Source organism: Pangasianodon hypophthalmus, chromosome 4 (assembly GCF_027358585.1).
Source record: "Pangasianodon hypophthalmus isolate fPanHyp1 chromosome 4, fPanHyp1.pri, whole genome shotgun sequence".
In the NCBI taxonomy this organism is placed as follows: Eukaryota; Metazoa; Chordata; class Actinopteri; order Siluriformes; family Pangasiidae; genus Pangasianodon; species Pangasianodon hypophthalmus.
Window position 1 is genome coordinate 18,792,019 of NC_069713.1, and position 14,837 is coordinate 18,806,855.

Here is a 14,837-nt window from a genome sequence, read left to right on the forward strand (position 1 = left end):
AAAAATTGAAGGAGTTTAAAACGTCCCTGCAATGTTAGCATGCTAATTATTACAAATTATAATGGAATGTAATATAATATAATGGAATGCTAAAATCATAATAATTGTTTGTCACAAACATACATACAGGCTTAGTGGTTAGCACTGTTGCCTCACACCTCCAGGGTTGGGGGTTTGATTCCTGTGTTCACCCTGTGTGTGTGTGTGTGTGTGTGTAGTTTGCATGTTCTCCTTGTGCTTTGGGGGTTTCCTCCCCTAGTCCAAAAACATGTGTTGTAGGCCGACTGGCATCTCTAAATTGTCTGTAGTGTGTGCGTGTGTGCACATGTTTGCAATTGTGACCTGTGATGGGTTGGTACCCTGTCCAGGGTGTCCCTCCCCTTGTGCCCTGAGTCCCCTAGGATAGACTTCAGGCTCCCTGCAATGCTGTGTAGGATAAGCAGTACAGAAGGTGTATGTATATATATACACACACTAAACACTGACATTTGTGATTGGTCAGTGCAAACAGTCAATATGATTGTATGGATCTGCATCATCTGAAAACAAAACAAAACAGGGGTCTTCCTACCCATAGTCTCAACTGTTCAGTTGTTTCAGAGGGACCTTCAGGAGGATGAGAAACAGAGGCTCTCCTGCAGAGGGAGACAGCAATCCACTGGTCCAAAACATGTAACGCCTTCAAGTGCAGACTGAAGTGATGAATATTCCATCTTTCTAGTGAGTCAGTGCAATAAGAGCTGACTCTGTCTCTTAACGAACAGCTCATTACCAGTGTTCCCCCAAAACCATCCAAAGATGTTGGTCTTTGCCAGTTGATTATTTAAATAAATTTAGAGTAGAAATTCTCAAGTATCAAGTGTAGCTGTGAAAATTTTTAGCTGTAATCATTTTTGTTGAATGTAAACTGTACATGGTGCGGCCTTCCTTCTATTTAATTTCAGACACTACACACATTATGTAACAAAAATCATATCACAACTTCATTTGCTAGCCATAGGACTGCACAACATTTCACAACTTCATTTGCTAGCTATAGAACTAGCAACTTGCTGCCATGTGATGTTTCAGGCCTTATACTGTGCACATGAATGAGAACAGGTGAAATCCCATAAAGTATAAAGTACATTTATTACTGGACATATAAAAGCTCCCCAGGTGGTGCTCATTTGTCAAGTTCAATTAATGTGGGTTACAATATTACAGTCTGAGAGGAAGCATTGTTGAAAGGATAACAAATTAGAGAAAATAATTGCCAAACTGCTGAAATGCCTAACCCTTGGTCAGTCTTGTGTCAGATTATGTTATGGTCACTTTCATTTCTGCAGCATTTTTAGGCTCTTTTGCAGTGTAAGTGGTTCTCGGTGGTGAGTTTAAACTGATTATAAATCCCAGAACAGTTAGTTTTTCCTCTCATTACTGTTCATTACTGGAGGGTGCACAGAATAATAAGCAATGTTTATTCTGATATGGTCTATGATAACTGCCAAGAGAACAAATGTTTAATCATTGGAAAATAGCTATATTACAGTAGTCACTTTGCTGTAGCTAATTAATGAAACTGAACTGTATTTCAGTTTATAATACAGAGAATAACCATATATAAGCAATAAGAATTATACATTGTTATACATTATAAAAAAAGTCCTTGTAAAAATGTAGAAATTCCTGTCCTCTTGTGGTCGAAAGTATGAATGTACATCCATGCAGGCTACCTTTTAAAGGAATTCATAAGCATTGTATAAATATTTTATAAAGCACTACTGGAGGATTTAAGTAAGCTTTAAAACCTTTGAGATGACATAACAGCTTTTATGAAATATATTACTTTGTCTTTACTAATAGCACATTCATGAAAGTGTAAAGTGTCCACCTGTCATCTTAACTATTGGAAGATGTATTTACTGCAGCTTCTGTCTTAAGTCTTCAAGTCTTATAGGAGCATGAAATTGAATGCCACTCAGCTGAGGTCTTGGTGGTTTATTTTACTATTATGTTGTGCCATTCTAATACAACTTGACTTTGATTTTAATACTCCCAAAATCAGGTGTTAATCAATATAACATTTATAACACTGTTAAGAAGCAGATTATATATTTGTACTGTATCTTTTACATCTTTATATTCACATTGTATACCTCCTTACAACTCAAAGTGTCATGAATGTGCTGAATGATAATTAAGGGTGGTTCTCTTTTTTCTCTCTTCCAAGTCACATAATTCCTTTAATGATATCTATTGAGTACTGACATGCCTCCAGCATTGCTTTAAGATATTTATGCAATTCTTATGCACATTTCATAAAGGCCTTAAGTTTGAACCATTCAGATAAAGTGTTAGTCAGGATCTAGTTATTGTAACCAGATGCATTGCACATTTGACTCATTCTTGGAAGTGTTTATAATTACTTGATTGAGGTGAATCAAGTTGTCCAGAGCATGGAACATAAACATGTACCATGCATTGGGTGATCATAATTGGTATTAGGAACCACTATATTATCCAAGTACCTCATGACCTCTTAAGCAACTCTTATTAACAAGTTAATCAACTTCAGATAACTTATAATTCTTACTTAATTAGTTTACGGGTTATATTTTTTATGGCTGTGTTGGATAATGAAATTATAATCCACACACTCTGTGCCAACACACTACTTTGTATTTGAGTAGGTATCAATGTTTTACTTCACCCATTAATACTAGATCTAATATTGGGTGAGCAAACACAACTCTGTGCCCTGATATCTCTTAACTGCTTTATGATGATGTCATTTGTGGCGCTCCGATACATCACTGTGAGGGGAGATGTCTCCTGTGAGCTGCAGTGTGGCCTGGAATGAAGCACAAGGTTATAAACAGATTCTGTTTAAAAATTCTGTTTTAAATGCAATGAAATGTAGATGACAAATTATTTAAGTACAGATACCTTTTGTCATTTTCCAAGTGCTTTTCCTTTGGTGTCTGATCAGCCAGAGAAAGTTTTGCCTGTTCCTTCGTGCACAAACCCCTATGAAATAAACATATAGCGTAATGTAACAGAATACTTACATAAATAGATGATTTTTAAAAATGTTTAATAATAAAAATAAAAAAAACCCATCTCAGCTACCTGCAGAAGCTGATGTTAAATGCAGTTGGCTGCAGTATCCACTGACCCAGTTCAGTCTTATGTATGTCAATGAGACGTTCATAAAGCTTGCAGGCTGTGTCATTTGTGCTTCTCTGCTGTCTCAGTTGCGAATACTGTTTTATCTGTTGAGTGCTTTCTCTGCAGTACTGCCTCTGCCTGCGCTCAAAGACCTGCCGCTCGGTTGGTTTCACCTTGTAGGTCACCAGCAGAGGCTGACTTAGGGAGCTTGTGTTTAAGCAGTACAAGCTCTGTGTTAGAGCCTCATGGAGCACCAGGCTGCCACTTTCATCCCTGAAGCGCAGCTGGAAGCCCAGGATGTGTGGTTCATGGACCTGATGAGGTAGAGATGCTGTCACATTGAATACATCATAGCCTGAAGGGGGAAGTTGGTCCAGAGTGAGCAGGTGCTCAGTGAGGGGGCTGCTTACGCTCAGGTTCCCTGCTCCAAAGGAGAGGCTGTGTACAGCCACTGTTACTGTGAGCGGTTCAGGGTGTAGGGTTTTTCTCAATAAGATCAGCTCAGCAACAGTCATAGAGGGCTGTAAGTATGACAAGTTGAACCAGATCCAACCAGGTTTGCTATATTTAGTGCCTAGTTAGTAGACACATGAATAAGTATTGATGCAATAGCTTTTACAATTTCATTATTCACATATGATCAATGTTAGTAAAGTTTCCTGTGCTAAAGAGTATATGGAGAGTTTCTTACCTTGTACACTACGGAAACTCTGCACCAGAGTCCCATCCGAATCGCTTCTCTGCTTTGACTCCTGTGTGCTCAGTAGATGGTAAATTTGCTTCATATACGGATGTGGCTTCGCTTGTTGAGGGACCGACAGTTTATTGATGTGAAGCATCTCCAAAATGGCCTTGCTAAGATCCCTGTTTTCAAAATCTTCAGGAAGATTCTCTTCAAACTTCAAGCCACTGACAACATTCAGGGTTATAACCGTATACAAACATAAAAATCTTTTAAACTCCATGTTTAAAAGCTTAACACAGATAAAGAGGAGATTCTTGGTCTGTACCTCACAAGATGAAATAGCAGTAGGAAAGCTGAACCTCATTTGCTAATTGGGTGTGGGAAGGATTCACAAAATGCACACCACACACCCTAGAGAGAAAGTAATTACCGCTCACACTGAAAATGCCTGGAATGTTACAGTCCATTTGACATGCATTGTGTCCGTGCTGTTCCTGGCAGCAGAGCAAAGTCTTGTTTTGGTTTGGGGGATGATCGCTTTTCTTTTTGTGGATTCAAAGCTTCTCTTCAACATGCTGAACATTTTTACAAGCTTTTCTATGTGAATTGTTTATAACAAATAGAGATACTCACCATTTGGTTGTGGAAAGCCTGCTTTTATGAAGTAATATGTTTTCATATAGCATTGTTGTATGTGGTTGTTTATGTATTTGTTGAGAGTTCAAGGATTAAGATCCAATGTCCTGGTTTTATCCTGTCAGTTTGTGGACATTTGTATATGTGATTTTCCCTCTGGGATCCACTGTCCAAAGACATACAGATAAGTGGACTGGTGATTGTAAATTGCACTTATTGTTAGGTTGTGATGCCCTGCAATAGACTTTCATCTCATCTAGGGTGTATAGAACCAGTGTCTTTTTTTAGATTAACCAGTGTCTTACAACTAGTGTTGCTGGGATAGGCTCCGAGTTCACCACCACCCTGACCAGGATAAAGCAGTTAGTCATTTTCTGGGACACATGTTTAAACAGTAGATGTCAGTGTTGATTAATTTAATCAGTTGTTGTACTTCAGTAGTCCTTTGTTTCTTCTTCAATATTGACTGAATTAATACAGTATAGGTTTAATACATGCTGAAACATATTAATTCACATGAGGCAAAATGTAATGTAACTATAAGTGAACTACTTTCACTTTTTACACAAATAAGAGTGAATGTAGTTACTGAAAGTAATTGAATGAAAGTTGTATAGTGAATACAGTCAAGTATTTACATGCCAAAGTAGATTTAAGGGAAGTAAATGTTTCTAGATTTTTTTATACTGAGACCAGAAGTCAGGACACATGGGCTAACAATTACAAATTTACACAACTAATTTTTATGTTCATACCTATTCATATAAAGTCAAGCAAAATCACAACCACATCACCAATGAGTTCCCCAAGTCTTTTTTTCTCTTTTAAACTTTAATGTGGGAAGAGGCTCACCCCTGGTGTGGGTTTTACTGAACATTTTAAATATAGAACTATATTTTTATATTATATTTTATATATTATATTACTATATTTTTTTATTATATATTTTATTAACTTTAATAAATACTATCAAAATACAGAAACATATGATGGGATTGGTTGTCTGGGAAAAACTAGCACAAGATGTTTGAGATTTCTAACAAGGAGTGGAAAGTCTAGACTAAAATGTAGTTGAGTAAGTAAAAGCGCTCATTTTCAGCTGTACTCAAGTGCAGGAAGTAGCTAACCAGCACATGAAATCTCAGAAAAGGAATAAAGGTGTAACACCACGGGTGTCTTCTCAGGCAAATCCGCGGCCACCTGCATGGGCTTTTATAACGCAGCGCTCTCGTGCAGGTAATCAGCGTGAACGTGCAGCATCTGGCCACGCCTCTTCATAAGCCCTCCGACTGCATGACTGCGCGTGCGGACATGGAGCTGTGCCAGATAACAGAGCAGCGCCATGCTACTCTGAGGGGTAATTTTCCTGAGTGTAGCATTAGAGAAGAAAATATTGAGGTTTAGAAAGAAAAGGAATGTAGAATTAAAGAAGAAAATATTGAGGTTTAGAAAGAAAAGGGAGAAAAAACATTGAGGGAAAGAAAGAAAAGGAGCTTAGAACTAAAGAGAAAACAAATGAAAGGCAAAAAAATAATCAGGAGTTTAGACAGAGAAACCTGACTCTGAGATTAATATTTGGCTCTTAAGTTAGAAACTGTTCCTTTCTCATTTGGTGCCTTTAAGTTCGGCCAGAAACAAGGCTAATTTGAGTTGTTTTTCCCCGTCACACTGTGGTGCTTTTGCGTTGAGCCGTAGGCTGTGAATTTCCCCAAGCCAGTACCACACGCACTACGACCCTCAGTGTTCTTGCTCTATGGCGTTAGCTCAGCGGCTAACGCCACGGCTTGGTGTATACAACCTGGTTTGTGTTCCACGCCACACCATATATTGCCCCTTAACAGAATGACTTCATGTATAACCAGATATCAGTCTCTAAAGTAGTGTTTTGTGGATAGTTGGCACCAACACCACCAAACTGAAAAATTCAACAAAAGTTCCTTTGAAAGTGGGAACCATTTCAGCCAATGTCCAAAATGGTCTGCTTTCATTAAAAGGTGTTTTCCTTTAATACTATTCATTTGGCATTAGAAACATCTAATACAAACTAGTGAGTTAAACTTGTACTATTAAGAAGTTTTAGTAGCAGAACATTGCAAGTAGTTTCTTAATGAATCCAGAAAGATGATCCTAGTTTTTGAGGCATTTTTTTTTAACTTGTCCAGCTTGACTCAGAGCTTTTCAGTGATTCCAGCCCCTTGTTTGGCTTCTTTACTCCCCTTGGTCTTCTTTACTATTCTGTATAAGTCAGTGCTGTCAGAGAAACATGATCAATGGCTTATTTCTCCTCCCAAATAGGGGCCCGGTGGCAGAAACTTCATCATTTAGCACGACTGCTGACATGCCTTGATTTTATGAAAAGGGTTTACACTTGCTTAAAGGAAATTATAGGTCTAATAGCTGTTCTTTTGTGAGGTCAAACACTTATCTTAGGGAGGTAATAAGAGTACTGATTTTCTGAGAATAATAAGCTTCCAAACTACTTAACTTGTTCTAGTAACTATTTTTCTAGTGAGGGAGCATAATTTATTAAGTACAAATTCAAGGGCAATAAAATGTTTATAATAAATGAGTAATCCTTACTATACGTGTGTCATTTGTAATCCAAATGGAAAAAGAAGAGTTTTTGGTCATGTGTTGCTGTGGCTATATTTCCCCCAAGCAATTTTTAATGAATTTTATATAAACTACTCAAGGAAAATTTACTTTTTGTGCCTCAGTATTCAGTAGAATGCAGGCATGGACACAGACCCAATCAACAGATTGAGTTTTTATTAACTAAAAGTACCTCATAAAACATTTAGTACTTCAGTTTGTAATCTGATCCAAATTCACTATTCTGATAATTCTCATAGTAATTCAGTTATCAAGGGAAAATAGTTGTTATGCCTCCATTACACAGACTGTGACCTTGGCTATTTTTCAGTGTGAGGAAGGTGAACCTGGATCTACTTACTTCTTAAAACATTGCCATGTGCCAACAAGCCCCAGGAAGAGAAAGAAGCAGATAATAGGCTGTATGTACATAAAGACTCCTTTCCTGTAAGTAGGGAGGACTGGGACATTGTATGTTTTTTTGTTTTTTTTTGGTGGGGGGGGGGTGTCTTGGTTTATTGAATTCAGATTTTCACTACTGCATAAAGAAGAGTGCAAGAGCCATCTGTTTTTTTTTTTTTTTAAATCAGTGATTATTCTGTAATCTTCTGTAATTTTCTTGGAGCATGTTAGGAAAAATAGCTTTTTATGCACTCATGTGGATGGCTACATACTGAATATTAGCGTTTTACTCTCCAGTTATAGCTTTTCCCTCTTCCTCATTAATCATAAACCCCACAAATAGAGTGGAATGTTATTCTTGATTAGATTTAGTTGATCTATTAACTGGCAGTGATTTTTAAGTCAAAGGTCACATGACACAGGAAACTGAGGCCAGCAATGTGTCTGGACTTGACAGCTGTTGGTTTAACCATAACTTACTTCATTTACACCCAAACATTTTGGTTTTGCTGTTGAATAGTTAACTGCTGGTGGTTTCAGAAAGAAAGTGTTTGTCACATCTGCCTTGATTCCAACAATACAAATCTCTCTTATAGCCCGAGTTGAATTTATCCAGCAAAAAGTCCAATGTACAAATTCACATTTTTCCCCATAACATTAAACTTATAGTAAAAGTAGTTTTAAAAAAAAAAAATGCATGTGCACTTTTTGCCTGCATTCCAGTTCAGTTATGATGAAAGATCCAACACTCTTCCTTCAGTCTTTAATTATCTAATGGTACAGGCTTTGTCACGTCCTGCAGTCTTGAAAACATTCACTATTCTCTTCTCTTTGATCTTACATTGTCTGTGTTTGTGTCTCTATTCTGCTTGCTTCTGCATTTCTCCCTTTGTTAGGAGACTCTGTACTTCCATGCACTCCTCCCTCTGGACTCTGTGGAGTGGGACAACATCTCTGATTCCCTCCCTTGTGCTCACACAGACTGCCTCCCTCTTCCCTCCCTCTGTCTCTGTGCAAGCTGCTCGAGGCTCTTTGCTCAATTAGGCAGTTGCTGTGCGAGGTAGAGGAGTGCTCTGGGGCAGTGGAGGGTTTTTGGAGATAGAGTTGCGGTTTGTGCATTAGGTAAGAACACAACTGTTTGTTCTTGTGTCTATGTCTTAGAATGATAAATGCAGGCATGATGCTGGTAATTAATTCAATGGAGGGTGACTGGTTTAGAAAAGCCACACATCCATTGACAGCTGTCAAGCAGAGATTTGTTTCTAAAATAATGTGTTAAAGTAGAAAGCTCATAACAGAATAATAGAAATGTTCTTATACTGTTTGCAGTTTTGGTATTTAACATTGCATTTAAATAACCTTTGGTCATTTTTTTCCTGACAAAAAACATGAGGGCTTTAATGAGACATGGTATGAATATTTCTTTCTTGGTTTTACTTTGATGTCCACACAATTTCGTAAATTTTTGTGCTTATTTTTGATTGCTCATGATTCCAGTGTTTAACTAGTCTACTTCAGCCATTAGAATACTGACTTCAGTCTTGACCAAATTTGGGACATTGGGACATTCTTCAGCAAAAGATTAGTTTCACAGGGTCAGAGTCAAGTGTAAACCTAAGCAGTGTTCTTAAGACAAGTGCACAACCTCCACTTGGATTTGGCACTGGCCTTTTTGCCCAGGAGTCCTTAACATTTCTGCACACTGGACAAGGCTATCCTGGTATTCTGCCAAAAAATGGAGGCTGAAGCTATTTAGAAAGAGGAGAAGCAGCTTTTTGCCTCCCCCCTTGCACCCCTTTGTGCTTTACTCATCTTTGCTTTGGAAACAGTTGGCTGTCTGGGACCCTGTCATTAGTGAGATGAGAAGCAGGGCTCAGCGCTGTGAAGAACAGGCTTCCGATTTTGCAGGCTCCAGCCGTTGTCTCCACTTGTTCCCAGCTGTGGATAGACCCTTCTTGTCAAGAGAGGAACACCACATGTTTTTCTCTGTATGACGCAAAATTGTGTCTTCTGGAACTTATAGTTTGCTGTGCTGTAGTGTCAGTTATACCCGTGATCTTTACACTGCCAGAGATGTGTGTACATGGCATTCTTCTCTGAAAGTAGAGTTTCATGATGCTCAAACCTTTGCTCACAATATATTATACATTATGATTTAGACTTTATTCCAAGACTTTTAGTAATACAAGTTTAATCACAATAAGATTTTGTAATTAAAAAGATTTTTTAATAAACCAGTAAGCATGTTTTTAACCAGTGACATATTGTCAGAGTTGTGTTTTTAATTTTATTTATTTTCCCATATATTTTGTTATTGGAAACTCTGCCCCCACATGCTTGAATGGAATTTGAGGCTAAGATGCAACAGTTCAGAGAGCGTGCAGACTGCTGGCCACCCACCCTGCCTGCTTTTAGCTTCCCTTTGCTCGGAACTTCTAAATCTCATTACTAATCTGAACCAATATGCATGTAAACCCACATGTATGTTTATGCATATGGGAAACTCTAGCGAATGGTTCTGAAGTAGGTAAATTAAGTTACACGTTCCATATAAGTGTAAGATATTTTCATTCCACACTAAATATACCCAATTCTAATACACTGGCTTAATTAAACAGAGTATGAGCTGTTAATGCTTAAATGTGACCTGAATATGTAAAATATTTAGGAAATGTACACTTTTTCTTCAGGATAGTCAAGTCCAAATGTTATCTACAGTTTTTACTATATAACCTTACTATCCTTGATTCAATGTTAAGTCTGTTTTCAAGCTTTTTATTAAGTAGGAGGTACAGCTTCGAACTCACAAACGGATTTCCAAGTAAGCTGCCCTATGCAGACCTCATTGAGCTCATGGGTTGTTGAACTTGGTCCAAACCTTTGCGAGATCACAGTAAACAAGGCGAATGGTATAATCAGAGACGATGTCTTTACATGTTGAATCTTGCCCTGAAGAACAATGTTTGTGGTTTGGGAACTGTGAGATCTTGTTGTGCGATCAGGTAAAGTGTTGGGAATGTAGTGGAAAGAGGCATTGTGTTTTCTATTGTAGAGCACAGCTGGGCTTTGACTGGGCATTTTTTCTTTTCCTTTTTAGTATATTATAATCTCCACAAAAACATTTCTGTTCATTTTGGACTTGTTATTCTGTTATCTGCACCAATTAGAACCATTATTCAATAGGCAGATACTCATATCCACTCATCGTTCATCATATACACTGTATACAATAGCATTTTTATTTCAGATGGATGGAGTATATTATGTTACATTAAGTTTGCTTACCCTCCTCTCTACCTCCAACACTTAGCCAGATAAGATCTGTGTTTTAAGGCAACAGTCACTTCACGTATAAGAAAGATACATTTGTTGATTGTTTTGTTTAAAAAAAAAAAAAAAAAAAGAGCATTATACACAGTTTTTGGTTTTGGTAAACTTTGATGCCAGTGGCTTTTTTTTTTTTTTTTTTTTTTTTGGGCAGACATAGGGAGTGATGTTTATTCTACAGCAAGCCCACAGATTGATGAAGCACAATGTTTTCAGAGAGGACTTTAAAGATGGGAAAGGTCCCACTTCTAATCTGCCCCAAGCGCAGTAAGGAATTTGGCCCTTTTTGGTGAATAACCCACAGACCTCACACTTAATCCTCTCTGTTATAGGCATCCTGGCCTGCAGTGCTGTGTAGGCTCAACTTACATTAGGTCTCCAGAAATTGGCTTCACTGCTTATCATGTTGGAGTTAGTCTGATGTTTGTTGGTGGCTTTTCTTGGCTTTTCTTCTTTTCCTCAAATCAAATCTTTTGCTCTTTCTGGACTGCAAATTAGTTTTCTATAATAATTTAATTTACTTTCTTAGGCTCAGTCAAGTTTTGATTAAATTTCTCACTGTGGAGTCTGAGTAATGTGATATTAACACGAAACAAGTTAAAATTGAAAACAACTTTTACTGGTTTTGCATCAGTGACACGGAAGGACAAGGACTGATGTTCACAATCTCCACCAGTGCCGAATTCACCTCTCACCTTTAGGCTCTGCAGCCTCTGGACTTTTCTAGTTAAGACCCTAAACCAAGGATTCTGGTTCAAACCACATTTCTGGCAGTTTATCCTATCTCCCTCTCTTACTCTACTCTTATATCACTAAGGTGATGAGTGACTCAAATCTGCTGGTCTCCACGGCATGCTGTGCTTCCTTGAACTCCAGCCATTCCAGCTTCATGGTAGTTTTTTGGTCCAGTCATGCTGCTTTCCATCACATGTAATAAGTCTTGGCACTGACGAAACACAGCTTACAGAGAATCCCTGTCTTCAGTCATTATAGTTTGAAAAGCAGCTATAAAATATGTTTGGAGCTTGATCTTAGTCATCTGGGAAGTCTGTGGTACTTTAGGACAGGTAGAAATCTATGATCAGTGCTTGGAAAAAAGTGAAGCTGCCTGATGAAATCTGAGTTTTCCCCTACATTGGAAGTAAGGTTAGAAACCCTATAGAACATGTTCTTGAAGAGATCAGGAGAATAATCCTAAGGTTGGTCAAGAGGAGAAGTGCAGAAAATCTCGGCTCCAAACTATAGTATGGTTTTTGTTCTCATATATTCACATAAATACACTGAATAACAGTGTTAACTGTTCACTGTTTACAATCAAAAATATATTTTAAAAATAAAATAGATTTTAAAAAGATAATGGGATTTTTTTCCCTTAAGTATACTTGTTTAGGAGACTTTAAATGTGTACAGTGTGTGTGAACAGCCAGGTGTTAACATGTGCACTCAATGAAAGTATGATGTTATTCCAAAAGAAAGACTGGAAGTGAGTTTAACAATAGTTCGGCCTTGGGGAAATGTCTGCTTCCCAGTATCAGGCATGTTTCTGTTAAGGCAAAATTCATAACCAACATATTTCACTGTTATGGGATTCATCACAGATGGACAGTACTGAGCGATACGTACTGATACGTACTAAACTTATTACACACATTACTTCCTACGCAATTATTCACAACGTACGGTTGTCCTGGACAGCACTCAAGTGAGTGCCGAACATTTTGCAAATACTACATTGTCGCATTTACAGCCTCTAAACCTTGAAAGATTAATATTTTAGCATATTTTTTCAATGTCAGATTTTTTGCATGGCATCTCTGTATATTTCAACCACTTTCATTATTACTGTGGTTTTAAATAAACTACAACTTTATGGAGACTACATTGGTAAATTTTTTAGAGTAGATGTATGTGATAGCAGCTGTATTATACAACTGGAGTGTTTAAGCGAGCAGAGTTTATCAAGCTTCACAAAATCATTTCCACATGATAGACCTTTTAACTTTTTTGCAACAAAAAGTTTTAGTACCAGGCAAAGCTGATAGCAATCTGTTATGTCTCCAAGGCATTTAAGTGCTTTCACACTAGTCATGTAACTCTGACATTGATCTCAGCAATATCACCTACAGTGTCTAGGTTTGTACATCGCTGAACTAACGGTCACATTTTTTTAAGCTCAGTTTGTGTAATGTAACGCAACTCATGACAAGAATAACTTAGTTCAGGGGAAGCCATTTATCACCTCTTTGAGGTTTTGGCAATTAACTGTAGTTGGAGAAATTAACCCTATTTAGTTGTTTTTTCTATGCTGACAGATTAGACAGCCCACTCCCCCATGACTTCTAATCTAGGACTTGAGGTCAAAGGTCATCTTTCAACTTGACGTCTCACCTCATTGAGACTGGGTTGTTTTCCTGTCTCTCAACAAACATGTCAAGGAGAAGTGCCAGTGAAGTATTTCTCAGAGATGGGAGGAAATGTTTATTGCACTGCAGCTAGAAACCATTGCACTGCAGCTAGAAACCATTGCTTTTCACTGGTTTATTCAAATGTATTATAATAAGCAAAAATACAGCAAATACTCAATGCCTAAGTATTTTTACTTTTTTACTTGCAGATCTTCCCTGAACATGTGATAATATACCGAAAATGTCTTAAGAGAAGACGGATATAAATCATTCAATTTGAAACAAAGCATCATAACAACGAAAAGGCATTCCATCCAACTGAAAAATATATGAGGAACTTTGAATTTACAAACCAAGAATGGTTTTTCAAAAAAGGACTCATATGTGGCCGTTTTGGTTTCTCCTTTTGCTGGGACTTTTGCACTTTGGCATTTGCTCCCTTGTGAAGACCAACCATGGCCTGCGGGTGAAGAGAGGCCAGTCAGCTTTCTTGCAGGAAGGAGATCTGCAATTCCACATACCCAGAGAGAAGGATGCCTGCAAGCTGGAAGTGGTTCTGAATGAACCTATAACCCAACGTGTTGGCACACTGTCCCCTCAGGTACTATCCCTGATTTTTCACTCTCTGTTTGTATCTCAGAACATATTGATTTATGCTTGAAAAGTCTGAGCTGAATACCTAGTCCAGCTAATTATCAGTTCTGCCTTAACCGAAGGGAAGTTGTCATTTTCCCTCAGTTTCAGCTGGCTAAATTTATCTTTTTTTGGTCTTAACACCTGAAAGTGCAAGACCCACAGGCTTTGAACATAAAATGGTAACAATTACAATACTGTTCAATAACTTACAGGGACTATGTTGGAACGAATGAGTGGTCCTATATTATCTCCTATTTACTGCTAATGGATACTGGGCAGTTACTCTAAGTTATAATAAAATAATAAAGTTCACAGTTCATTGTGAAATAAGCAATCCTGGAGAACTACTACCTAACTACCAAATAAGTACTAATCACATCAGTTCCAGCTATTGAAGAACTGCTAGCTGATGCAAAGTAGCCTACTCCAGCACTTCAGTTACTACAATATAAATATTTTTTAGCCTTTGTATAAAAGTAAAATGCTCAGAGAAGGCAGACGTCCATGCACTTCGTATTGACCATTGTCTTGTCCAAGCTCTCCTTGAACTTTTATATGTGGCAGTAGGAACCAGTTTGCACACTGGCCTTCAAATGAACACAAGAGTCTATTAGAATACATTTCTTACCTCCCATCATTCAATTTTGCAGGAGTGTGTCAGTGCTTCTTCTCAATAATCAGCATTCACAATCACAGAGCTGGCTCACATAAATATATGACTGTGTCTTACTTCCATATCTTTTCCAAATATTACTAAGTAATTTGTACACATTAGATAATGACTGAAGTATCACTGTATCTTTCATTAGGGGTTAATGAGGATCTGGAGTGAAACACATGATAACTAATTACTAACGAGTAGCTATGTGGTAGCTCTTTAGGAGTTACAGTATAAGACTCTGTAATTATTATTTAATTCAAAATGAACCTCACTGAATACCAAACCACTTTATTGTTACTTACTGAGTAAATATCCAGTATTCATTAGTACAGTATTTAACAGT

General features: G+C 37.7%; 2 protein-coding genes across 4 annotated transcripts in view; one reads left to right on the forward strand and one right to left on the reverse strand.

Moving 5' to 3' along the window:
- Positions 1-1,170: 1,170 nt before the first annotated feature.
- On the reverse strand, positions 1,171-4,280 carry LOC113540602 (bone morphogenetic protein 2). The gene is made up of 4 exons (XM_026937184.3): positions 3,842-4,280; positions 3,112-3,724; positions 2,929-3,009; positions 1,171-2,833 (listed from the first exon to the last, which is right to left on the reverse strand). The coding sequence occupies exons 1-4, from the start codon at positions 4,197-4,199 to the stop codon at positions 2,689-2,691; spliced, it is 1,197 nt and encodes a 398-aa protein (XP_026792985.2). The 5' UTR covers positions 4,200-4,280; the 3' UTR covers positions 1,171-2,688.
- Positions 4,281-5,710: 1,430 nt separating this feature from the next.
- frem1a (Fras1 related extracellular matrix 1a) overlaps positions 5,711-14,837 on the forward strand; it is a 29,126-nt gene continuing 19,999 nt past the window's right edge. For 2 of the 3 annotated variants that reach the window (XR_004577948.2, XM_026935846.3), the window contains exons 1-4: positions 5,722-5,828; positions 7,395-7,510; positions 8,362-8,587; positions 13,407-13,798. Coding sequence is in view for 2 of the 3 variants with exons in the window: in XM_026935846.3 (XP_026791647.3) it covers positions 13,556-13,798 (243 nt within the window). In the remaining variant the exon portion in view is untranslated. Of the gene's footprint in view, positions 5,829-7,394; positions 7,511-8,361; positions 8,588-13,406; positions 13,799-14,837 lie in introns of all 3 variants that reach the window. The other variant, XM_034303317.2, reaches the window with a different exon arrangement.